Source organism: Osmerus eperlanus, chromosome 15 (genome assembly GCF_963692335.1).
Source record: "Osmerus eperlanus chromosome 15, fOsmEpe2.1, whole genome shotgun sequence".
NCBI classification, from domain to species: Eukaryota; Metazoa; Chordata; class Actinopteri; order Osmeriformes; family Osmeridae; genus Osmerus; species Osmerus eperlanus.
The window spans coordinates 14,344,630-14,366,950 of NC_085032.1; the positions used below are offsets into that span (position 1 = coordinate 14,344,630).

The 22,321-nt window shown below is 46.6% G+C and overlaps 5 protein-coding genes across 5 annotated transcripts in view; 3 read left to right on the forward strand and 2 right to left on the reverse strand.

The window, feature by feature from the left end:
* Positions 1 to 2,079, forward strand: part of lnx2a (ligand of numb-protein X 2a) — a 10,229-nt gene extending 8,150 nt beyond the window's left edge. The window contains exons 8-11 of the mRNA XM_062479432.1: positions 286 to 463; positions 734 to 983; positions 1,463 to 1,621; positions 1,850 to 2,079. Of these exons, the coding sequence (XP_062335416.1) occupies positions 286 to 463; positions 734 to 983; positions 1,463 to 1,621; positions 1,850 to 1,985 (723 nt within the window). The 3' untranslated portion in view covers positions 1,986 to 2,079. The remainder of the gene's footprint in view (positions 1 to 285; positions 464 to 733; positions 984 to 1,462; positions 1,622 to 1,849) is intronic.
* Positions 2,080 to 2,759: 680 nt separating this feature from the next.
* gtf3ab (general transcription factor IIIA, b) lies at positions 2,760 to 5,084 on the reverse strand. The gene is made up of 9 exons (XM_062479439.1): positions 4,884 to 5,084; positions 4,623 to 4,717; positions 4,358 to 4,454; positions 3,963 to 4,051; positions 3,811 to 3,884; positions 3,638 to 3,718; positions 3,242 to 3,474; positions 3,095 to 3,154; positions 2,760 to 3,021 (listed from the first exon to the last, which is right to left on the reverse strand). Exons 1-9 carry the CDS (start codon positions 4,995 to 4,997, stop codon positions 2,893 to 2,895), a joined length of 972 nt encoding a protein of 323 aa, XP_062335423.1. The 5' UTR covers positions 4,998 to 5,084; the 3' UTR covers positions 2,760 to 2,892.
* A 3,331-nt stretch (positions 5,085 to 8,415) lies between these two features.
* On the reverse strand, positions 8,416 to 10,444 carry rpl21 (ribosomal protein L21). The gene is made up of 6 exons (XM_062479288.1): positions 10,365 to 10,444; positions 9,810 to 9,888; positions 9,658 to 9,719; positions 9,375 to 9,487; positions 8,893 to 9,043; positions 8,416 to 8,537 (listed from the first exon to the last, which is right to left on the reverse strand). Exons 2-6 carry the CDS (start codon positions 9,874 to 9,876, stop codon positions 8,448 to 8,450), a joined length of 483 nt encoding a protein of 160 aa, XP_062335272.1. The 5' UTR covers positions 9,877 to 9,888; positions 10,365 to 10,444; the 3' UTR covers positions 8,416 to 8,447.
* Positions 10,445 to 10,517: 73 nt separating this feature from the next.
* On the forward strand, positions 10,518 to 15,682 carry usp12a (ubiquitin specific peptidase 12a). Its single transcript, XM_062479287.1, has 10 exons — positions 10,518 to 10,738; positions 10,822 to 11,040; positions 12,217 to 12,297; positions 12,462 to 12,675; positions 12,887 to 13,122; positions 13,256 to 13,332; positions 13,458 to 13,541; positions 13,814 to 14,011; positions 14,368 to 14,446; positions 14,772 to 15,682. Exons 2-10 carry the CDS (start codon positions 10,993 to 10,995, stop codon positions 14,871 to 14,873), a joined length of 1,119 nt encoding a protein of 372 aa, XP_062335271.1. The 5' UTR covers positions 10,518 to 10,738; positions 10,822 to 10,992; the 3' UTR covers positions 14,874 to 15,682.
* Positions 15,683 to 16,649: 967 nt separating this feature from the next.
* Positions 16,650 to 21,479, forward strand: gpr12 (G protein-coupled receptor 12). The gene is made up of 2 exons (XM_062479685.1): positions 16,650 to 16,811; positions 17,822 to 21,479. The coding sequence occupies exon 2, from the start codon at positions 17,834 to 17,836 to the stop codon at positions 18,857 to 18,859; it is 1,026 nt and encodes a 341-aa protein (XP_062335669.1). The 5' UTR covers positions 16,650 to 16,811; positions 17,822 to 17,833; the 3' UTR covers positions 18,860 to 21,479.
* The last annotated feature ends 842 nt before the right edge of the window (positions 21,480 to 22,321 follow it).

A 22,321-nucleotide genomic window follows, 5' to 3' on the forward strand; every position in this document is an offset into this window, starting at 1 on the left:
CGAAAATAGAATGGGAGTAGAGGAAGCAGAATAGAAAAATAACAATATACAGCACAGAATTATAGTCTTAAAATACAATGTGATAATCGAAGTGCATGTTTTTGCACTTCCAACATGTATCTTGTCCTTCTCGGTGTGCGTGTGTGTGTGTGTGTGCGTGTGTGTGTGTGTGTGTGCGCGTGTGCGCGTGTGCGCGTGTGCGCGTTTGTGTGTGTGCGCATGTGTGTGTGGGTGTGTGCGTGCGTGTGTGTGTGTGTGTGCGTGTGTGTGTGCGTGTGTGTGCAGGATCTGTCCCAGTGTGTCACCTGTAAGGAGAAACACATCACTGTGAAGAAAGAGCCTCAGGAGTCCCTGGGGATGACCGTGGCGGGGGGGCGGGGCAGCAAGAGCGGCGAACTGCCCATCTTTGTGACCAGCGTCCAGCCCCACGGCTGCCTGTCCAGGGACGGGCGGATCAAAAGAGGTGAGCGGATCATTTGCCCTGAGGGGATTTGCCATCCATAAACCCGGGAGGGAGTCAGGTGGCTGAGCGGTTAGGGAATCGGGCTAGTAATCTGAAGGTTGCCAGTTCGATTCCCGGCCGTGCAAAATGACGTGTCCTTGGGCAAGGCACTTCACCCTACTTGCCTCGGGGGAATGTCCCTGTACTTACTGTAAGTCGCTCTGGATAAGAGCGTCTGCTAAATGACTAACTGTAGTCTTTTGTGTTTGTCCTCCCTCGCTCCTCCACAAGGTGATGTGCTCCTTAGCATCAACGGGCAGGATCTCACCTACCGGAGCCACAGCGAGGCAGTGGGCACCCTGAAGGCCAGCGCGGCGTCCTGCTCTGTCCAGCTGAGGGCCCTGGAGGTCAGCTTGGTGGAGGAGCCGGGCCTGGGTCAGGGGCCAGAGGACCAGCTGCTTCCCCCACACTGCCACACTCATGACAGCGACTACGACGCCAGCTGGTCCCCCTCCTGGGTCATGTGGCTGGGCCTGCCCAGGTAAGGAGGATGAGAGGGAGACATCTGTCTGGTTGTTCCCATGGATGTTTTCTGTACATTACAGTATGTTCTTTGCCATCTCACCTGGGTTAGTAGAGACGTAGCCCGTGTGAAGACGTGGGGAGGAGATGTGCGTTTGCCAGTGTCAACTGAGCATGTGGACTTCCCATACCAATCGTGTATTTTGTTTGTGTGTTTGTGAACGCGTGTGTAAAAAAAGAGGGAGTGTTTATTACGTAAGGTGGCTGTTCATACGCTGGATTATCTTTCTGTTTGTTTCGCCCAACTGTGATATAAACATCAACAGCTGTGGATTATCATCTGAGACCGATGTGGTTTCATGAATCCCGGTGGCCCAGTCCAACTGTCAGTCTGACATGCGGAGGAAGACCTCGGACCTCTCTCCCTCTTTCTTTCCTCCTCCTCCTCCCTCCGACTAAAAATCGGGCTCATTTTTATCCTCTCTGTCCTCCCTACAGCTACCTCCACAGTAGTCATGAGATCGTGTTGCGTAGAAACCATCCTGGTAGCTGGGGGTTCAGCATCGTTGGGGGATTCGAGGAAAACCACGGCAACCAGGCATTCTTTATCAAGACCATTGTCCTGGGAACCCCTGCCTACTACGATGGTCGTCTCAAGTAAGTGATTGTGAATGTCAAAGATTAAAAACGCATGGCCTCTTTAATCTGTGCACTGATAAGCGGTCACTCAATAGCACAGAACATTAACGAAAAAAAAAAACGTTTTAAAACTTACAATTGTTATTTCACTTAGCATTGTACATCGTCACTCATATGGATTCAGGTCTGAAGTACAATGTGCTGCATTTATAGCTACACTATCGTTTTGTCCTCTTCGTCCTCCAGGTGCGGGGACATGATTGTGGCCGTTAACGGGCTGTCGACAGCAGGCATGAGCCACTCTGCTCTGGTACCTATGCTGAAGGAGCAGCGTAGCCGCGTGGCTCTCACCGTGGTGTCCTGGCCTGGCAGCCTGGCGTAGCTGGGACCCCAACCAGGCCCCACCACACCCCAGACCACCACCAAGCCAAGAATGCTCTATATATGGAAATCCCACGCCAGACCGCTGAATCAGGCTAGACTGTGCCATACTAGACTAAACTACAACAGGACCAAACTACACTAGAATGCTCTAGACTCAGACCCAACCAGGCCAGATCACATCAGACAAGGCTGGACTGACTGTGCCATGCCATATGACTGCCCCCCCCCTCACAGAGACACTGCTGTGTTCATACGGTCATGCTGGCCCCTCTCCCCTCGGTGCAGGGAGAGAGGGGCGTCACTGGAAGACAGTCATACGGCAGTAGTGCTTCTTTGGACTGCAATAGAAACCAGGGATGTATTCAGGTGGACGCAACGTTCTAGAACACCAGACAAACGCTCTGCATAGATCAAAGTCTGTATGAATTTTTTTTTTTTCGTCAAGTAGAATAACTAAAATGTATATAAACACAAACTATAACCCACGTGTTTCTGCAGTATAGTACACGTTGCATCCAGCTGAATTGTCCCCAGGCCTTACTTGTCACATGCTCGGGGCTCAAACCACACCCCCAGGACACAGCCTTAGGCCTCATCACCATGACGACCAGCCGTCCATTACGCTGGACTTTTATACGTGTGTGAATGTGTATTATGCTGTTTGTTTATTAAAGAGTTCCCACAAAGGACCCATGACTTATTCTACCCGTGGCCCAATTTTGTGTGTGCGCACATGCAAGAGAACCTCATTACTATAGAACATGCCAGGCTGTTACTTTGCAGTAGTGAGTGTTTATTTCTATAGTGTATTTAGTAAACAAAAATGATACTTTAGAACTGAAAATATGTATGGAGTTAATGGAACATCCCATCCTTGAAAGACACCTTCATACAGCACACTCATGTCATGGAGTGCAGTCTCCCAGACTGGCATTGCGTAGCCTGCTAGCTAGTCCACTGGTTAGTGCCTGTGTTGACCTCGTCACTGACTCGCTAGGCTTCTTGGCGGTGGACATCTTTTGAGGCTGTGATTTCTGCAGAAAAACCAAAGGATATGTAAACTAAAAAAAACAAAAAACTTCATTTTAATCTAGCCACCAAGTTTACCTGCTTCACCAACTTTTTCTTTTCAGGATCATGCATCACACCATGTCGCCTCAAGCTCTCCTGAGAAAGATTGCTTTATTTCAGAAAGTTTCTGCATCTAAAGATTTTAATCAAGCCCACACCCACACACTAAATATTAGAGCTCACCTTCATCACAAAGCTTTTGCCACATCCTGGATGGCTACAGCGGAAGTCCTTCTTGTGCTCGTGCTCTCCCGTCACGTGGCTGTCCAGGTTGAAGCGTGTGGTGAAGGTTCTCTCACAGCCCTGCTTGGAGCACCGGAACAGACTTTTTTCCCCCGAGTGGATCCACAGCTTGTGCAGGTGCAAAAACCAAGCCTCCCAGAACTTTTTACGACAGCCATCACACTGCAGTCGGACTGAAGAGAGAAACAGAGCATCACAATATGGGGACATATTTATATAGGCAGTCAAGCCATGGGTATACCCTAAAATGTATTTTTAAAGTAGTTTTTGGCAAATAACAGGCAAAATATCAACCCACAGGCAAGCAGAAAATCTATAGGTGATGCATTTACATACCCCTGTGTTCCTTTCTGTGTTTCTGATAGTCAGTCCAGGTTTTCCCCTGGAAGAGACAGCCCTCCACCTCACAAGGGTAACCTGGAATCAAACAACAACCCAATGAACTCTCCAAACTTGTTCCTGCCACTTCGGTGGTCCTTATCGTATCCAAGAGTCCCACAGCTACTCACCTCTGTGAACCTTCTCGTGGCACCGTAGCTTTCGTGAAGTAGGAAACTCTCTCTTACAGCCCTCCGCGTTGCAGCTGAGAAAGAGCAGAGAGATGTTAAACCGTGTTGCAGATCTGGCCACATGCAGAGAAGGCAGCGTGGGGCATACTCACTGAAAAGGCAGAAGCTGGGAGTGTTCACACTTGTGGGTGCTCAGTTGATATTTCTTTTTGAAATCCTTCCCACAGCCCAGATGGTCACACTAAAACAGAAAACGGGCATTGAGCCTTAGCACTTCAGTGTGAGTGACAAGTGTCCAACCCATGAGTCATCAAGAGTATTATGCAGCTGTACATTCTCCTACACAGCACAAGTGTTAATTTAACACCAGGATCATCATGTGGGCCTATGTAAACTCTCAGAGTAAAATAACACTCCTGGTGTTAAATTAACACTGAATTTACTGTGTAAGGAAAGATCTGGTAGGTAGGTAGACTCCCCAATGATAGAAACTGTTCCAATGTGTATCCAGAAATATACATGAGACCAAGGTGTTCGTTTCATTCACCTTGAAGCGTTTTTCCTGGTGCTGGTGAATCCGAGTCATGTGGTTTTTCATGCTGGCATGAGTGGTAAAGGCCTCACTGCATCCTTCTACCAAGCACCTGCAGAACACAGATGGACAGTAGGGAAAGGCATCAGTTGTAGGTTGAGGACGTCACTATTCACAGCAAGACATCACCAGTTGAAGAAGCCTCATGTTATGGAACGGGGAAGGTCTGTGCACACAACTGCATGTCACTACAGGAAATGCCAAGTTTCTAGAGGCTCACTTGAACGGCTTCTCTCCACTGTGGCTCAGCTGATGTCTAGTGAGTTGGTAGCGGGTACAGAAACTCTTTTCACATGTCTCGCAAGAGAATGGTTTCTGTGTAGTTAAAATGGGAAAACGGCAATAATTACACAAGCCATCCTCCGGCTTGAACCGACCAAGAACCACGCGATCATATTTTATAACATTCTCCCCCGCTATCGCCATGTTCAGCTGTTTTAACTGGAGTGAAGCCGATAGGAGTACAAGACATCTTACTCACCAGACCAGTGTGCTTGCAAAGATGGGCCTGTAATTTCCAGGACTTACTAAATGTGCTCTCACAATTTACAAATGAACATGCAAATTTTCTCTGGCTTTGTAACCTTTCTCCCATCTTTAGAACTGAAAAGATGATCGTGTTTTACCCAACAACAAAACAAGGGGCAGAACGTTTAACGGTCTACCCCAAGGCGACACACCTGTAGATAATTTATTGTATTGGGTCATACCAATTAGGTTTTCTTAAGGGGTGACTATTCTGAAACTTAACAGCCTGAAGTGGGGTATGTGGAGGCAGTTCACCTGAAAAAGCTATCATTTAATTTGACCGTTGGACCATTTTTCTTCATGTACATTTACTGGGAAAACTGGCTGCCCACCAGTTTTTATTTGATGGCTGACCCAGTCAAGGAGAGATGCGATCCCATTCGTGGTAGTGTTTTGATCAGTAAATAAACTATCTTCGTAGCTTTAATTATGGTTGAATGTACAGAGACTGATTTCGGTAACAAAAAGTCTGCATCAGCCTAGCCTAGGACTTGCTATCAGTTCATATTGATATCGTTCATTGATCATTTATATGGAATGGTTTTGTGTGTGTTTTACGGTCTACGGGCTTGCCTTACACAGTGATTGATTTGGGCTTTAAAGCTGTCAGCCAGGCTCCTTGCAGTTTCTGCCTACCGTCTGTGTGTAGTCTAAGTTTAGAGACTGTCTCTTTTCATCTCAATGACGTGGAATTTACAGCACTAGTCGCAATCTTATCAACTTCCCAATACAGTCCTGTCTGTTGTAATTTATAGAAGACTAGTCTCATTTAAACTTGTCATTGTGTAATCCTTTTTCACACACCCTTTACAAAAGTAACTCTCAATACATTCTTAGCATCCGGCTCTAATCAACATGTCTGAACGAAGTCCTTTACAATAGACCTATATATTTTTTTATTCATGTGATTAATAGATAGACATGGAGGCTATAGTTAATAATTAGCCTATTCTTTAGGACTTAGTACTAAAATAACCAGGATGGAATAGGGACTCATTAATGGCAAGGAGAGAAGTTGACAATCCAATAGGACTATCTACCTGTAGGGTAAACATTAGATACCAGCCAAATATGTCCATGTCATGATCTCATGTGAAACCTTTGACTGACTATTCTGAATGAGGCCTATTGAGAAGCCCGGGGCATTACCTCTGCACCCTCCCACGCTTTGGGTCAGCGGACCTGGGTCAGTTGACATGGTTATCAGCCTCCCTCTGTCCCTGTCCGGTCCCCCCCAGCCAGGGACAGGATCAATAGAGTGGGCCCCATATCTGTGTATGGCCATGGTCTATACTGATAACCACCAACTCACATAGACAGTATCTCTCTACCTATCAGCCAGAGATAGTGTTTGGCCTGGGATTTTTTTAAATCTCTATTGTATTTATTCCCCACTCCCGCAAACACAAACAATGTCACTGCATTAGACATGAAGAGAACCTTAAGTCACTGGCAGTCTGTCCCTGCTTACAGAGCAGAACAGACTGAGAATGTACAACGGAGGACAAATAGAGATGGTTTGGGGAATCTCCCCACTTCCTCTGCATGTCCCCCACTTTGCATCAGTAGTAGGTCTGTGTGTGTATGCTGTAAGTATGTGTGGTTAATGTGTAACACACGGTCGATACCACTGCTCTAGGCTGCTAGGTTAGTTGACAGACTCAATCTGTGTGTGTCAAACATGTGTGATTAAGGAGCTCAAAGTGCTACACTGCTTTTGTCCACTCATCCCATCTCTCCTCCTCCTCCCTCATTCTCTCTGAATGTTTACTTTTTTTCTCCTTCAGTGACTCCCATAGGTCAGTGCTTCAGATGAAGGCCTATCCTGTCTGAGAGAGCAGATTCACACACAAAATACCTTATAGACTGGTTGACCTGGACTAGTAAGGCATGGATGGACTGTGAAACTATAACATTCAGGACTTTCACGCGGGATATAAAGTTCATCAGTGCCATCAACAAGTAAACATCACTCTGAACACTTACCAGGCGGATTCCCAACACCCCTGGCTGTTATCAGAGTACCATATAGGCCCACTGCAGTCTACACTGATCAATAGCGGCTTTGGCTGTCACCTGCCCAGTGATTGATGTCATTGATATGGTGGTTCTGTGAGCCCCCTGATCCTGTTTGTTCAGGTTGTTGGGCAGTGATATATTTGACATGGGCTGACCAAAGAGGACATATAACCTATGTGGGTGTGTACCCAAAAATACTGGTGTAGGGGGCTCAGGGAATGATGACAGGGGTCAGGGTTCCATTACATTTTCTGAAATATTCCATCTAAATGACATTGTTTCTCTCTCCTCAAGCTTGTCACTGTCATCCGTGTAGAGATTCAGTACACACCGTCTCTCCTCTCACTCTCCCCAGCTGCTGCTCCTATCTCTGCAAACTGGTCCTAATTAGAGTAAATATTGAGTAAAGTACCGAAGAGGGATGAGATAACATATTTGTCAGATACCCAGTCAGCCATTCAGCCTCCACTGATTAAAGAGCACACGTCAAGATAGGACAGGGGTGGTCCCTACGACACACACACTGCCTGCTCAGAGTATACCCACCTATTGCTGGACCTACCACAAGACATTGCTTAAGACAAAAGTCCCACTATCCAAAGCAGGGGTGTAGCCGCGGGTAGGCACAGGCCTACCCAAAAACGAAAATATCTCCGAAAAATTATGCACCGGGTGCACATCGCAAAGTAAATAAGTAAAAAAAACTGAAAAGATGCTTATCCATATTTTTCTAGGCTTACCCAAAAAGATTATTCTGGCTACGCCCCTCATCCAAAGGTAACAAATAAGGCAACACTGTAGGCAGAATGCAAGCAGCACCAATGCTGTCATTTGTACTTGATGAAACAAAGGGGGATATTTATCGAATTATTCTTAACAGATCCCTAAGAACTGTTCACGTTCTGCTTGTGTCTGAGTTTAAACAGCTTTACACCAAGTCAGGTTTCCCTGAACTAGTTTTGTTGGGGATGCGCTATATCTTAATACACACTGCCCCCTGCTGTCAAAGCAACATAACAGCAATTCTGCCACAAAGGTAAAAAATCTGTCAATTGTATTACTCTCATGATTCACAGCATTGAGTAGGCAGTGTAACCTTCATAACTAGATAAAGGGCAAATCTAGCTCATCACAGAGATAAGAGGGTCTGTCATGGTAGAAGTGAGTCACTACTGATGTATGAGCCACTGCTAAACAGAGCATGGCACTTATCTCCAGTTCATTCATAAAACTATGATAGCCATAATCAATTAAAATATTAAATGAAAAGGTATATGTGGGGTGCTTTGAACTTCTCAGCAGTTGTGCTGGTTGCTCTCAGATCGCCGGTGAAATAGAATGTGCATTTAATTTCACATCACTTTCGTGATCAAAGGAGGATAATCATCACTGAGCAACAGCACGTACAGCTAGTTCACCCAGCACCACAACCAAAGACACAACAAGAGAAGGGCACATGGATTCAGTGTGTATAAACAGTTTTATTTGGTCAGCGCATCTAAGCCATGAACTCGTAGGGGATGGGCTCCAGGAGCTGGGGCTCGTTGTTCTTGGTGCTGACGAAGTGGGCGTCACGGGGAGCCTCAGGCTGGGGGAGGAACACAGACATGGGCTCTTCCATTCAACAATCAATAGAAGACGACCGTGGCATTTCCATGAAAACGTTAACTACGACACTAGTATGGAACGCATGGATCATTGAATTAGCATTTTGATTTGAGAGCTGTGTACACATCTTTCCTAGCCACAAGAGTTGAACCAGTGTGGTCCCTGGGCCCCAAACTGCAATACTAATCAAATTATTCTTTCTTCCCTTGAATAAATTCTTCCCCTTCCATCTCCACAACTCAATCATGTTCGACTGCAGGGGACATGGAACCAACTTTTATATTTGGGAGGCTGAAACAAGTCGTGTGTGGAAAACAGTCCCTCTGTTCACATACCTGGCGTTTCAGCTCAACCCATGTTCCCGCCTGCTTGGCCTCCATCTTCCTCTTCTCGTTCTCCTTGACGCGCTGCAGGAAGCTGTCCCTGCTCTTAGAGTGCTTCACATGCTCAATGCGCACATTGATCCTCTTGGCCAGGATCTTGCCCCTGAACACAGAACGAGCAGTGATGGTGAGTTAGGGTAAACAAACAGGGCTCTCTCAAACATCTGGTGGAGGACAATGTGTAGCAGTCAAAGCTTTAAGTGATTTGTCTCCTTGTGAACAACCCAGGCACCTAACCAGGTGTAAAACAGGGGTGTCTAAGGAGGGATTTTGTCCCCCACATGAATGACCACTTCAGACACAGAAACGCCCTGGTGGCAAAGTGAAGATGGGGTTCTTAGGCATGTTCCTTGTTTAAATTAAATGTTGTCAACCTAACTAATGTTGAAGTAAAAGTATATTTATCTTCCCTCCCCTGGTTCCATTGTACTTACTTAACCTGCTTGTTTACAATGATGCCCACAGCATGTTGGGTTACATTGTAGACCCTGCCTGTCTTGCCATGGTAACACTTATGGGGCATTCCTTTCTGGATCGTTCCTGTTCCCTGGAGAAATGAAAAGCAGTTAAGACACTCAGAATCAACAAGGCTGACATTTGACTTGTACAGGAGCAATACAATCTGACAATGCCAATGGCCACGCATTAAATAAGTTAAATAGGACGGCTTAAAAAAAAACCTCAACATTCAAAACCGACATTTAAACATGCTCATACCTTGATATCGACAATATCACCCTTCCTGTAAATGCGCATGTACGTGGACAGCGGAATTGGGCCTGAAGACAGAGGACAGTGTAAAAATCTCCGTCTTTTTTGACATGCCAGTATCAGATGTAATGATCAGTATTTTAGGATGCAACACTCACCATGCTTGCGGAATTGCCTGCTGAACATGTACCTCGTCCCCCTCCTCTTGCCTCTGGTGTTCGTCATGATGCCTTAATACTGAGAAAGAAATGTTGACTTGGGTCAGACTACCGATTCTTTTAAAACAGGCGACTACCGACAATGGGCAAGCATTAGAAAAAGCCGGTTATTTGCACAACGACGGCTTAGAATAGCCAGTCGTTACCAAACACACAAGCGAACAATTACAGTCCTGAATATCACAATAACGTTCGCCGTGTGAATCGCCACTGCTAACTGATCATTTCGAGTTGGATTATGCATTGAGCTAGCTAACTATTCAGCCATCGCTGACTACCGTACTGGCTTTCTTACATTGGCTGGGCCCACATGGTACGCCACGCTACTCTCACCACTCGATTTTCATGTAATTGTGTTACATTGCGACGTACTACGAAGACCAGTTTCACTACACTGGTGTAAATCGCATTTAAAAAGCTTATAACAACAACTTGCTGTGCAATTAGAATGAAATTTAACGTCTAAATGACTTTAAAAAGCGGAGCACATCTTACCCCCGTTCGCTTTCAAGATGGCGGGTACGGCGGAAAGAGAGATTGGAGAGGCAGGAAGTCGTGTTCTGAAATACATTTTAGGAGTACGTTCAGGTCGCCTGAGCAAAATGCTGAAATAGAAAACAGAGATCTAAGGTCTGTTTCGAATTGTATCATGACGCGCAGTGCACGGAACGGGGACCAGATACGCTGGTCTCGAATCAGATATCAACTGCTTAATTTTGTACAGTTTTTTTCTTTGGTTTGTTGACGACGTCAAGAATGTCTCAGCTGTTGCGCAAATCAGTCGTGTAGAATTAGCCTACCTGGGAAGTTCTAGTGCTGGCATTAATAATCAAAGTGACGGGGCGGAGGGACAATTTGTTTTGTAGACGGTAACTACGTATGTAGTTCTGTGTCACATCCATTTCTTTGTAATATAACGTGGACTATGCCAAACATTACATTTTGTTCCTAGGATTATGTAGTTTGTACGATGGTACACACTACATACATTGGAGTCGAATAAAGCTTTTCTTGCACGGCGCTAAGACCAAGGGGAGCTTCTATCGTCAAATCCAGCAGAGCACTCACGAGGGAGTCCTCCTCGTCTCCGCGCGGTGATTGGGTGGAAGATGGCGCTGGGCGAATGGAAATCCTAATGACAGTTTCCAAATTTGCCTCTTTTTGTACCATGGTGAGTAGATGACATTTTCTTACAAATTGTAAACTGACCCTAGGGTTATAAGACACTCGCTGATGTATTATTATTAGCCTGGGTGACATAGAACGTTGTCAAAATCGTGCTCTCTGTTGCTAGCCAAGCAAGGCAGTCAGTTTTCCCTTGCTCGCGCCCACTCTGATGACACTCTTGTTTTTCGCCTCACGTTGTAAGCAAACGTTTTCAGTTGTCATACTAGGCCCGTTTTTAAAAATGCAAACCTGGTGCTATATTAAGTGTACTATGACCAGCGATTAATTTGTGAACATGATAAATTACAGCGTTAATGCTTATGCCCATCTTCATTCTGCACTGACCCACTGACCGCACCGCATTGCTCTGCTGCGGCTTTTCTGCACCTGGCAGAATCGCGTCTGCCCCCGCTTGTAGATGGCTAGTACTCAGCTAGCTAGCTAGCTAGATAAACAATGTTTTTAATGAGTCGTTCAATTTACTTCGATTTGAGAGACTCAGTTCACCCCAACCCTCGGCTTGTGGTGTGTGTCAGGCTCCACGGAAGAAAGTGAAACATTTTTTAACAAATGTATCACTATCCCCCTCTCTCCAGGTAAACGATCTAGCTGGCTTGCAAGATCACGATGACTAAGTTAGCCTTAAACCACAAAGCTAGCTATCTGGCTTTTCGGTCAGAGTTGCTAGCTTCTGTGATTTGGTTATTACGTCTTCGATTTCTGCAATTAATCAAGCCACCTTAAATACCTCGTAAGCGCTGGCTATTTATAGAATTCACAACCCTTTAACAAGCGCAGAAAATGACTAGCTAATGTACGTGACCAGCTGCGCAACTCTCTTGGCAGGTAGATTATCCAGTCCTTCCAGCCAGGGTTAGGGTTTGGGGTAGTTGGTTAAGGTAGTTGGGCTAATCGCGACATCCAATTCAAGAGTTCTTTATCTCAAAGTAGTTTTGACTTTGCTTCTTTCGTTGATGTGTGAATGTGGAATAAACTTCCCTACCGGTAGTAAGAGGCAGGGCAGTAGGCCCGATTCAGATTATAGTACGCTACGGGTGTGGAAACTAAAATCTATTTATTTAGCAGACGCACAAAAGTTACTGTATAATAGTTGTTAAGGACGAACTTTTGGTGTTGATGAAACATGTTTTGGAATCATTTATTACTACTTGTATTCCAGGGCGCCAATGCCTCCGCTCTGGAGAAAGAGATTGGCTCAGAGCAGTTTCCAGTCAATGAGCACTACTTCGGATTGGTCAATGTAAGCAAACATGGCATTAAAATAGTAAAGTGTATGATTATAGTTCACACAATTTTTTTTTTTTGCTTGTTAATATTATACACACAGCAATAATCCTTGTCTTGGCCCCATGGAGTCTCGTGATCGATCCCGTGGTTACGTGCGTGTGTTTTGCCCCCATCTAGTTTGGCAACACCTGTTACTGTAACTCGGTGCTCCAAGCCCTGTACTTCTGCCGTCCATTCCGGGAGAAGATCCTGGCGTACCGCAGCCAACCGCGGCGTAAGGAGAACCTGCTCTCCTGCCTGGCGGACCTGTTTCACAGCATTGCCAACCAGAAGAGGAAGGTGGGGGTCATCCCTCCGAAGAAGTTCATTACACGACTACGCAAGGAGAACGGTAAGAGGAGGGTTGTTTTTTGTTGTGGTTCAAGGGCCGAGGATGGCTATGGGGAACATCTTAGGTTTCCGATGTGCAGGTTTCAGAAAGGAGGAAGCAAGACTACCAAGTAAGAGGATGTGATAGACTCAAATAAACTTGACGTCTCAAAATAATTCTCGCTTCCTCCACACCTCGCCCTTGTCTGCCCCCCCCCCCCCCCCCCCTGCAGAGCTGTTTGATAACTACATGCAGCAGGATGCCCATGAGTTCCTGAACTACCTGCTGAACACCATCGCTGACCTGCTGCAGGAGGAGAGGAAGCAGGATAAGCAGAACGGTCGCCTTGCCAACGGAACGCTGGACTCCCAGAACAACAACAGCAACGCCGCGCCCGCCCCAACCTGGGTCCACGAGATCTTCCAAGGCACGCTGACCAATGAGACGCGTTGCCTCACTTGCGAAACAGTAAGCCACGCCCCCCCGCCTGTTTCCATCTGCTATCTCCATTTATAGTTACTGGAAGTGTTGTTGTTTTTTTATGGCACCGTGTCTATTTTGGAATTTCCCAGATGTACTCTTGGTCTTGTCTCCCTGTCAGATTAGCAGCAAAGACGAGGACTTTTTGGACCTGTCAGTGGATGTGGAACAGAACACCTCCATCACACACTGCCTTAGGTAACAACAACAACACCATGTCAGGATGTTACCCTCCACACACCCTCACTGCATACTAATATCCTCACAGAGCTCAACATAAAACTAATGAACTCTCGTCTGATTATTTCTGCTCCTGGCTATAGAGGTTTCAGTAACACGGAGACCCTCTGCAGTGAGTATAAGTACTACTGTGAAGAATGTAGAAGCAAACAGGAGGCTCACAAAAGGTCAGTTGACACCAGGCGTCTGGGTAGACTATCCATGTCTTGTGCCGGTCTGACCCGCTCTAACCCAGATGGCCGAGCGGTTAGGGAATCGGGCTACCAATCAGAAGGTTGCCGGTTCAATTCCTGGCCGTGCGAATGACGTTGTGTCCCTGGGCATGGCACTTCACCCTACTTGCCTCCGGGGGAATGTCCCTGTGCTTACTGTAAGTAGCTCTGGATAAGAGCGTCTGCTAAATGACTAAATGTAAAATGTCCCCCCGGTCCCCTGCTAGGATGAGAGTGAAGAAGCTGCCTATGATCCTGGCCCTGCATCTCAAGCGCTTCAAGTATATGGAGCAGCTGCAGCGCTACACCAAACTGTCCTATCGTGTCGTCTTCCCGCTAGAGCTCCGCCTCTTCAACACCTCCGGAGACGCCACCAATCCAGAGAGGCTGTACGACCTTGTCGCAGTCGTGGTGCACTGTGGGAGGTGGGTGGATTGCTGTTTTTTAACACTGTGGCTAGTACACATCTGAAGCTTTTTTATTTATTTAACAGTTGTCGTGGGTTTCGGTTATTGTCGTCATTTGATGATTTGAAAAGGTATTGGCAGAATTAGTTTAGGAGTCTCTTTTTCCTTTTTGCTGTCACTGATATTGCAGGACACTGAAGGTGAGCGCAATGTGGTGTCTAACTGGCCTCCATATAGAGATGACCACAAATAGACTGTCTGTCTTTTTACTCTTTCTCATCCAAATGAATGACATTTCAATGTCAAGGTGGTTCAGGTTTCCCACAGACTTAGTAGTATTCTGTTTTACTGAGTGCCGCTCTCTCTCTCTGCAGCGGTCCAAACCGAGGGCACTACATCGCCATTGTAAAGAGTCACGACTTTTGGCTGCTGTTTGACGATGACATCGTAGAGGTGAGTTACTGTTAATCCGTTTCCCTAATGTTCTATTTCTAGATTAAAGATGAATACAAAAAAAAATCCATCTTAAGTCCATAACAAGTTTGTTAGTTCAGTGTAAAGCCACATGACTGCTAGGAATTCTCGCCAGCACCAGGTCTCTGAAGGCTTACTTGGTGCAGCTGTGTCTGTCGTAAACGGTAAACGATGGAGGAGTGTCTGATGTTAGTATATATGTACTGTGTGCACCAGTGTGTGTTCCTCTACCTCTTCTCTACGACCTTGTACAATGTCCATGTCTGACCCCCTGCTGAGCGGTGTCACCTTTCTCCCTTGGTAGAAAATCGATGCTCAAGCCATAGAGGAGTTCTACGGGCTGACCTCTGAGATCTCCAAGAACTCAGAGTCTGGATACATCCTCTTCTACCAGTCCAGAGACTGAACCTGGAGGAGAGAGCCTCCGTTGGGCAGGCGGAGACGAAAAAAATACAAATATAAAAAAAAGCTTTGTACCCCAGCGGGAGGTGGATGGTCCACGTAGCCCTTATGGTGTCATACCTGCACAGGTGTTATTCAGACCTGTCGTAAGAAAGAGACCCTGCAGCCCAGCCTCAGACCAAACCTGCACCCCTACACCACCCAACCCACCCATCCACCCACCTGCCTGCCCCCGCCCCTAACCCCTCCCGCATCCATCCCCCTGGCCGGAGAGGGGGCTGCAGGATGGGAAGAGGGGTGTCAAGGTTGAGTTGACAGCGTCAAGGTGTCGTCAGAGTTTAAAGACATATACAAAGAGGGTTGTACAGAGGCTGTGTGAATGACGCTCTGGTTTTAGCATGGGGGGAGGGGAGGGGGGCTGGGGGGGTATTTAACGATTCATATGTTGTACTATTGACCAGGTGTCTGCACTCCCACACACTGTAACTCTGCAATGCTACCTGGGGCTCAGACCAGTGGACTGTGGATAGAGAGAGAGGGGGTAGAGAAGGGGAGCCTGTGTGTGGAGTATAGAACATTGCAGGTTGTGTATTTCTACAGTGTACAGAATGGTATTTGTATAAATATTGCAAGAAAAAGATATTATCATAGGAAAATGTTGGAACCTGATGAGAAGACGTATTGACACTATGGTGCACTTTTGATACCGTTTTGTAGATGTTGGCAAGTTTAATGTGAGGGTTTGCTCGAAACAGCCTATTGTGAAATCCTTTTCTGTTTTAAAGAAAAATAAATATAAACAGATGCATATAACACATTGTATTTTGTCTTTTGTTGTCGTCAAACCATAGACGTACAGTCTGATGATTCACAAGGAAACACAAAATAGTATTGTCTTTATCATTTGTGCTCGTTCGCGCGTGTGGGTTCTGACGATGACTCATACACGCTCAACATTGCCCCGCAGTGGAGTTAATCAGAAACGACACCTTACTGCATTGTGATTTTTAAATTACATTTAGACTCAGATATAATGCTTCCGCAAAGCGGGTACTGAAAAAATCGAACTTTTCATGCTTTTCGTTTGTTTTTGTCATCTGTGGGCAACTGTTTTTAAGTCAGCGTGTGTGACATTCAGCAGTTTAATTTCCTTTCATTAACGTGCCATGCAAGTTAAAGCATTTTGGTACATTGAGAAAAAGATATGGGTATCGACTGAAGATGATGGACAGAAAAGGGATGAAGAAGGGGCTGGATGTGGGTGACACAGATCATGGTAACTGTTAATAGAACAGACTGGACCAGAATAGCTGAGCGTCTCAGGGGACAAGGGTGAAAAAAGACGTGAAAACTAACAGCATCACTGCAACGGCGGTTTTAATACACAACTGAAATACAAAACTAAAGCACTGACTCCATATAGTGCCAATAACGTGTGGTCAAGTTCATATTTGCTTATAGATTTGCACCTGTACCCAATATCACGCGCGCGCGCTAAAGCACGCGCAATGCATCTATAGGCTAATGTCTGCGCCCTTGAGAGCATGCAGACAGTTGAGAATTGGTATTGAGCTGTTATCCTCCGAGACGGGTTGTTGTTCAATACAGCCCGTCTCCAAGTCTGGCCCGTTAGGGACTCCAGCGCTCCCACTCCCACCCCCTCCCCCCCACACACACACCCCCACCACCACCCCCCTCCCCATCACCTCCTCCCGCTGCTCTCCTCGCTGCCTCTTCTTGCACAGCCGCAGTCCAAAGCGATGCTCTGTTGAATGGAAAAACCGTTCTGCTTTTCTTGTTCCATCACCGCTTCAGAGAAAAGCAACACCCCGGTGCTGAATCTGGCACCTGGTGCCGCACCTGCCGCCATCATAAACTAAGAAGAACATGATAACACAGGGTTGTCATTCCATCTAGACGGGCGTCTTACCTCAGTTTTAAGGTAGGCAAATGCATCTTTGAGTGTGACGTTGGTTGAATGTGAATATGGACTGGACTGAAAGAAAGAAAGCATTTTTTTTAAATCAAGTACTTCTTTAGATTTTTTGTATCTTAATGATTGTTCTTGTGATATAATTTTCTTATAGGCTATCATCACATATAAATTCAGAAATCAACCATAGACCCCAAAACAGCTGTTTATTGTATTCAATAGTCTTCGTGCACAGAGGTTGAGTCCAAGAAACAGCAGTCGCGCGTGCATTGAAGATGTGAAATATTACCGGCCGGTACCGGCAGGAGGTTATTAATATCCATCCTCAGGCAATCTGTGGCTTAATGCCATAACACCTGCATTCATCAAATCATCACAAGAAGGCTGTGGGGGGTTTCTCTCAGGATGGTACATCTGAGTCAAGGCTTTAGGTTTTGTTTAAAAAAAAAATGTCACAATGTATTATAAAATGAGGACATTAACATGCACGCAGGATGTTGTTTCAACATCCTCCTGTTCAAATGAGTCCGTTTTTGAGGCCTCAAGCATGAGACACCAGTTGAAATACGATTGAATGTGGGTAGCCACAGATGGCGGCCTCTGACTATTTTGAATAAAGTCTGTTCTTAGGCTGAGGACATGATGCGTGTTATTTCTCTTGGAAACCTGTGAGAGCAGAGCTGTAGTTTCTGTCGTTTTTCCTCTTGTTTTTCCACAGGCTTAGATAAACAGAGTTCAGACCTTGCTCCTTTTGTTTTAAACTGTGCTGACCTCTCATTGTGTTGAGTGCCATGCCAGACAACAGGAGCAGTTATAGGTGTAAATCAATTTGTAACCTCCAAAATAGTGCAGGGTTAAGGTTAGTTTCCCAAACTTAAACCTGTAGAAGACGAAAAAAACCTAAACAGAGATTACCCCAATAGTTCTCTGGAGAACTATTGTTTTAAAACCACATGAAGTCAGAAATTTGCATGAATTTGTACCTTATCACAATGTTTGCACTTAACATTTATTTTCAGACGGGAGGTACAATGAGTGACGAGCCGCCAGTCACACCCAGCTGGCTAACCCCTGACCCCACGGGGTGGGCTAGCAGTGGTGGGGGGCCACTGGAAAACACAACCATGGGGACATTCTCACCAGCAGACTCCCTCCCCCCCAGCCAGCTCCCCCTCCTGGTCAACCCCTGGGACATCGTGCTGTGCTCCTCGGGGACGCTCATCGCCTGCGAGAACGCCCTGGTGGTGCTGGTGATCTGGCAGAACTCTGCCCTGCGAGCGCCCATGTTCCTGCTGATCGGCAGCCTGGCCCTGGCAGACCTGCTGGCCGGGCTGGGGCTGGTGCTTCACTTCACCTGTGCCTACCTGCTGCAGTCCGACTCGGCCCAGCTGCTCACCGTGGGCCTGGTGGTGGCCTCCTTCTCCGCCTCCGTCTTCAGCCTGCTGGCCATCACCATCGACCGCTACCTGTCTCTGTACTACGCTCTCACCTACAACTCGGAGCGCACGGCTGCGTTCACCTACACCATGCTGGTGCTGCTGTGGGGGTTGTCCCTCTGCCTGGGCCTGCTGCCCGTCACCGGGGTCAACTGTCTGGACGAGGAGTCCACCTGTAGCGTGGTGAGACCGCTGACCAAGAACAATGTGGCGGTGCTCTCCGTCTCCTTCCTGTTCCTGTTCGGCCTCATGCTGCAGCTGTACGTGCAGATCTGCAAGATCGTCATGCGTCACGCCCACCAGATCGCCCTGCAGCACCACTTCCTGGCGGCCACGCCCCACTACGTCACCACCAGGAAGGGCGTGTCCACGCTGGCCATCATCCTGGGCACCTTCGCCGCCTGCTGGATGCCCTTCACGGTGTACTCGCTCATCGCAGACTACACCTACCCGCCGCTCTACACCTACGCCACCCTGGTGCCTGCCACCTACAACTCCGTCATCAACCCCGTCATCTACGCCTTCCGGAACCAGGAGATCCAGAAGGCCCTGTGGCTGGTGTGCTGCGGGTGTGTGCCAGCCAGCGTGGCCCACCGGACACGGACCCCCAGTGATGTCTGACCCTGGTGGGGAGGCAGGTGCCCTGGGTGTTGGCTGCTACACTGCTCTGTGGGGAGGCCAGTTCAAGCAGCAGCAGCAGCAGAAGGAGGAGGGGTAGGGGGGTCATTTGCATGGCTCTGTGTAGAGGGCTTGTTTCAGCCACAGTATTACAGCTCAGGCAACTGCAAGAGCTGTGAAGTCTATCAATGGCCTGGCTGGATGGCGCTGGCAGTATTTGTTTATGCTCCACAACGGGCAACGTGTCTCAGTGTCTTCCCCCTATGAAATATACTAGCCGCCACCCAACGTGTTCCATCCCTCGTGCCCCCGCTGGTCCAGGCCGAGCCACGCCCTGGTCTGCCGATGGCGCTGTGACAAGTGGATGCGTCGCTTGGCAGTCAACAGCTGTACATAGAATGTGTATACGGTTTTAGCATTCTAGAGCTTTTGTTGATGTGAGCTTTTCTATCTTCACACGAGAGGAGATTATTATTATTAGACTATTAAAGATGTGCCACAGTGCGTGCGTGCGTAAACGAGCACAGCAGATTAAGAACTCACGTGTTTGTGCTAATGTGTCGCATGGGTAGAGAAAAGAGAGATGGGGCCAACAAAGATGCAGCCATTTCCACAACGAAGGCCGGCTGAGGCTGGAGCATCGCGTCTCGCTGCACTCCGAACGTGCGTGGAAAGCTAAACAACCACAGAGAGCTAAAAATAGCTCGGACGCTCTCTGATCCGCGCCTTGAGTCCTCCACAGACACGAAGGAAAGAAATCAAGCCGGAGCGAGATTCTCCCCCCACCATCTCTCTTCATTTTAAAATGTGCTTTAAAAACCCGCACCCTGGAGCGTTTGCGAATGTATGATACTGTTTTCCTTGCCAGTTGTGTAAGGTGAAAATAAGCCTGCCGATATTCACCGATCGATGCCCCAAACGCGTTCAATTAACCCCCCTCTAATGCCTTTGGATTATTACAATGTGTGATGATGTAATGCTATTTTATCACCCCTCCGCCCTTTTTGTCATTGCATGAACCAGGCCTCACGTGTTTAGCGTTCACTTGAATGTAAGGGATTATGAAAGGACTCAAGCTAAGTGCTCATGCCCACTGGCTTGGAAAACGTTGGGAGTTGAATGTAGGGCCTATTTTCATTCGGCCGTTTTTTTTCACTCATGAGGCTTGAAATGACCCCCATCATCCAATGGTCTGCCTGTCTGGACACTTGTAATGAAGCAGTGGACTCTGTTTCACAGCTCTGCATTCATTTTTAAATGTTTATTGTTATCTACAGTTCACATACATTATCACACATCATATTATCAGCTTCTCTGTACCTCATATCTCTTGCAAAAAAACAATCTGAGCTACAATCATCAATGGATGCTAAACCAATCAGAGTGACTGCTATGGCGATACCAATGTGCTGCAAAGTATCCTATTAGATGAACCCTGCCCGACCTCACTCCACTCAGCAAACCATGTGAACACAGCTGGGTATCCCAGGACGATCAGGAGGACGCAGCCCTATGATGCTACAGCTTGTAATATCAGTGTGTTTGGATGGGACAGCCAGTGAAATGTTCCTTTCTTCCTACTCTGACTTCCTTCTTGCCTCATCTCACCTCTAGTGCATCAGGAACCTCCTGTCTCCCCAGAGTTCGAATGTGGAAGCCTGGTGTTTTCTCTCTTAATCCTAGTCAACACTCTTCAATGTCCACACTACCAGACCACAAGTGTTGGTTAACCTGAGCTACAGGAACCCCTTCATCTTTGCTGGGAAGCATCTCCCAGGGTCCAGGGTTGGGGGATTGAAGGCGATGTGCAGACCAGTGAATCTGTGTCCGTCCAGAGGACACCCTCATTCTGCCAGATCATATCAGTGAGCAGCAATAACTAGCCTGGCCGCTAGTTATTATCCATCTGATGGAAAGCAATACTCAAACAGCAATAACTGTCTCCCCATTCCCCCCGGCAACATGACCACCTCCTGCAAATGAAATACGTCAACAACCATATTCCTGACACACCCACAAGGATGCCTAATAACGTCTTACATATGACCATTCAGAGCTAAAAACTCCTATCTTTAGGACCTATAGACCCCAAGATCTTTCCAAATGGGATTCAAGGGACTGTATCACTTTGTTGACTGCCATTATTACATGTTATCATGATTCACTATGATGTCACTGCCTCATTGTCCTCCAAGAAGTATTCTCTATGATCAGGCTTCAGTCATTCCTAGTATCTGACAATGGTTTTCCGTTGCATCGGCCTTTTTGAGCATAAGAAGTGTTTTTGAGTGTTGTATTCTGAAGTGTCTGTGAGTATGTGAATAAGGACAACTTTTGTGTGTACTGCAGTATGAGTTGCATGGTGTCTGAGTGTGTGCATGTGTGTGTGTGTGTGTGTGTGTGTGTGTGTGTGTTTGTAATCAGTAGCTGCACGTCTATCACCGGATAGATCTGAGGAAGGACTTCCTGTGTGACCCTGTGACCTTCTAGGGGTTTGGCTTCCAGTCTTCCCAGTGTACTGAGAGCTTCTGGCTCGTAGGACTAGATGACGAGGGATTTAAACACACAATTGACTTTCCAGGAGCATTCCAGCACTTCAAGCCAAAACTGGATGGAGTGCAGATGAAGCCATGCTGAAATGTCAAAACCTATGTGTCAGTATTGTCCTTCTTCCCTCCCTTCTATTCCCTAACTATTGGTCCATGAGAGTAATTTACCCTATGAATAATTTGTTTTGTTCAATCGATTTTAAACCCTGCCCCAGCACAATTTTACCTGAACTATTCTAGATTTAATCTGGGATTCTATTGCCTCACCTGAATATAGTAGTATTCAAGACTATTGTTTATTTGGTTTATCTAATTCCGTGGATATGGCATGCTAATGTTGAGGGTCATTATGACCTCATGCATGGTGCTACCCAAGTGTAAGTCTTTTAGTCATGATGAACCGACCCTAAATCCTGACATGCCACATTTAGCCAAGGGCAGGATTGACACGGCAGGTTTGCCTGATGTACATTCTAAGACCACTTAAATTGGTTGTTAAATAATACAGTGCTTACTCTGTCTGTGCACCAGGGGAAAAGCCAGCGTCACTACCTGATGAAGTTTTACAGCCGAAAATTGTATGAGAGGGCAGGGAGAACTATTTGCCGAGCTCGTAGCTTGTAGATGTGGGAGAAGAGTAGTGTTGGATAAATTCATGTGGAACTAGGTCTACTCTGATGGAGAAATAGTCTATTCGACAGGCTACAACAGTGTTGTTAGCAACAACATTTTGAAAGAGCTTTGGTGAGCTTTCTTGGTTGAATGCATAATAATAAGGGCTTCAGAAAAAAGGACCACTCTTGTATAGATATGGAACACTTATTATCTATTACTCAATGTTGAACAACTGTGCACTGTAAACGCACAAATGAATATCATATTGATTGTACAGAGGAATGAGGTATCATTTGGGACT

Coding starts and splice junctions, on each gene's coding strand:
- gpr12 (XM_062479685.1), top strand. CDS start 17,834: ATGAGTGACGAGCCGCCAGTCACACCCAGCTGGCTAACCCCTGACCCC.
- gtf3ab (XM_062479439.1), bottom strand. CDS start 4,997: ATGGGAGAAAGGTTACAAAGCCAGAGAAAATTTGCATGTTCATTTGTA. Junction 3,885..3,962: donor TCCCAGCTTCTGCCTTTTCA/GTGAGTATGCCC, acceptor GCTCTTTCTCAG/CTGCAACGCGGAGGGCTGTA. Junction 3,155..3,241: donor GCAAAAGCTTTGTGATGAAG/GTGAGCTCTAAT, acceptor AATCTTTCTCAG/GAGAGCTTGAGGCGACATGG.
- usp12a (XM_062479287.1), top strand. CDS start 10,993: ATGGAAATCCTAATGACAGTTTCCAAATTTGCCTCTTTTTGTACCATG. Junction 13,333..13,457: donor TCCATCACACACTGCCTTAG/GTAACAACAACA, acceptor TCCTGGCTATAG/AGGTTTCAGTAACACGGAGA. Junction 14,012..14,367: donor GTCGTGGTGCACTGTGGGAG/GTGGGTGGATTG, acceptor CTCTCTCTGCAG/CGGTCCAAACCGAGGGCACT.
- rpl21 (XM_062479288.1), bottom strand. CDS start 9,876: ATGACGAACACCAGAGGCAAGAGGAGGGGGACGAGGTACATGTTCAGC. Junction 9,044..9,374: donor ATTGTAAACAAGCAGGTTAA/GTAAGTACAATG, acceptor TTCTGTGTTCAG/GGGCAAGATCCTGGCCAAGA. Junction 8,538..8,892: donor GGGTTGAGCTGAAACGCCAG/GTATGTGAACAG, acceptor TTCCTCCCCCAG/CCTGAGGCTCCCCGTGACGC.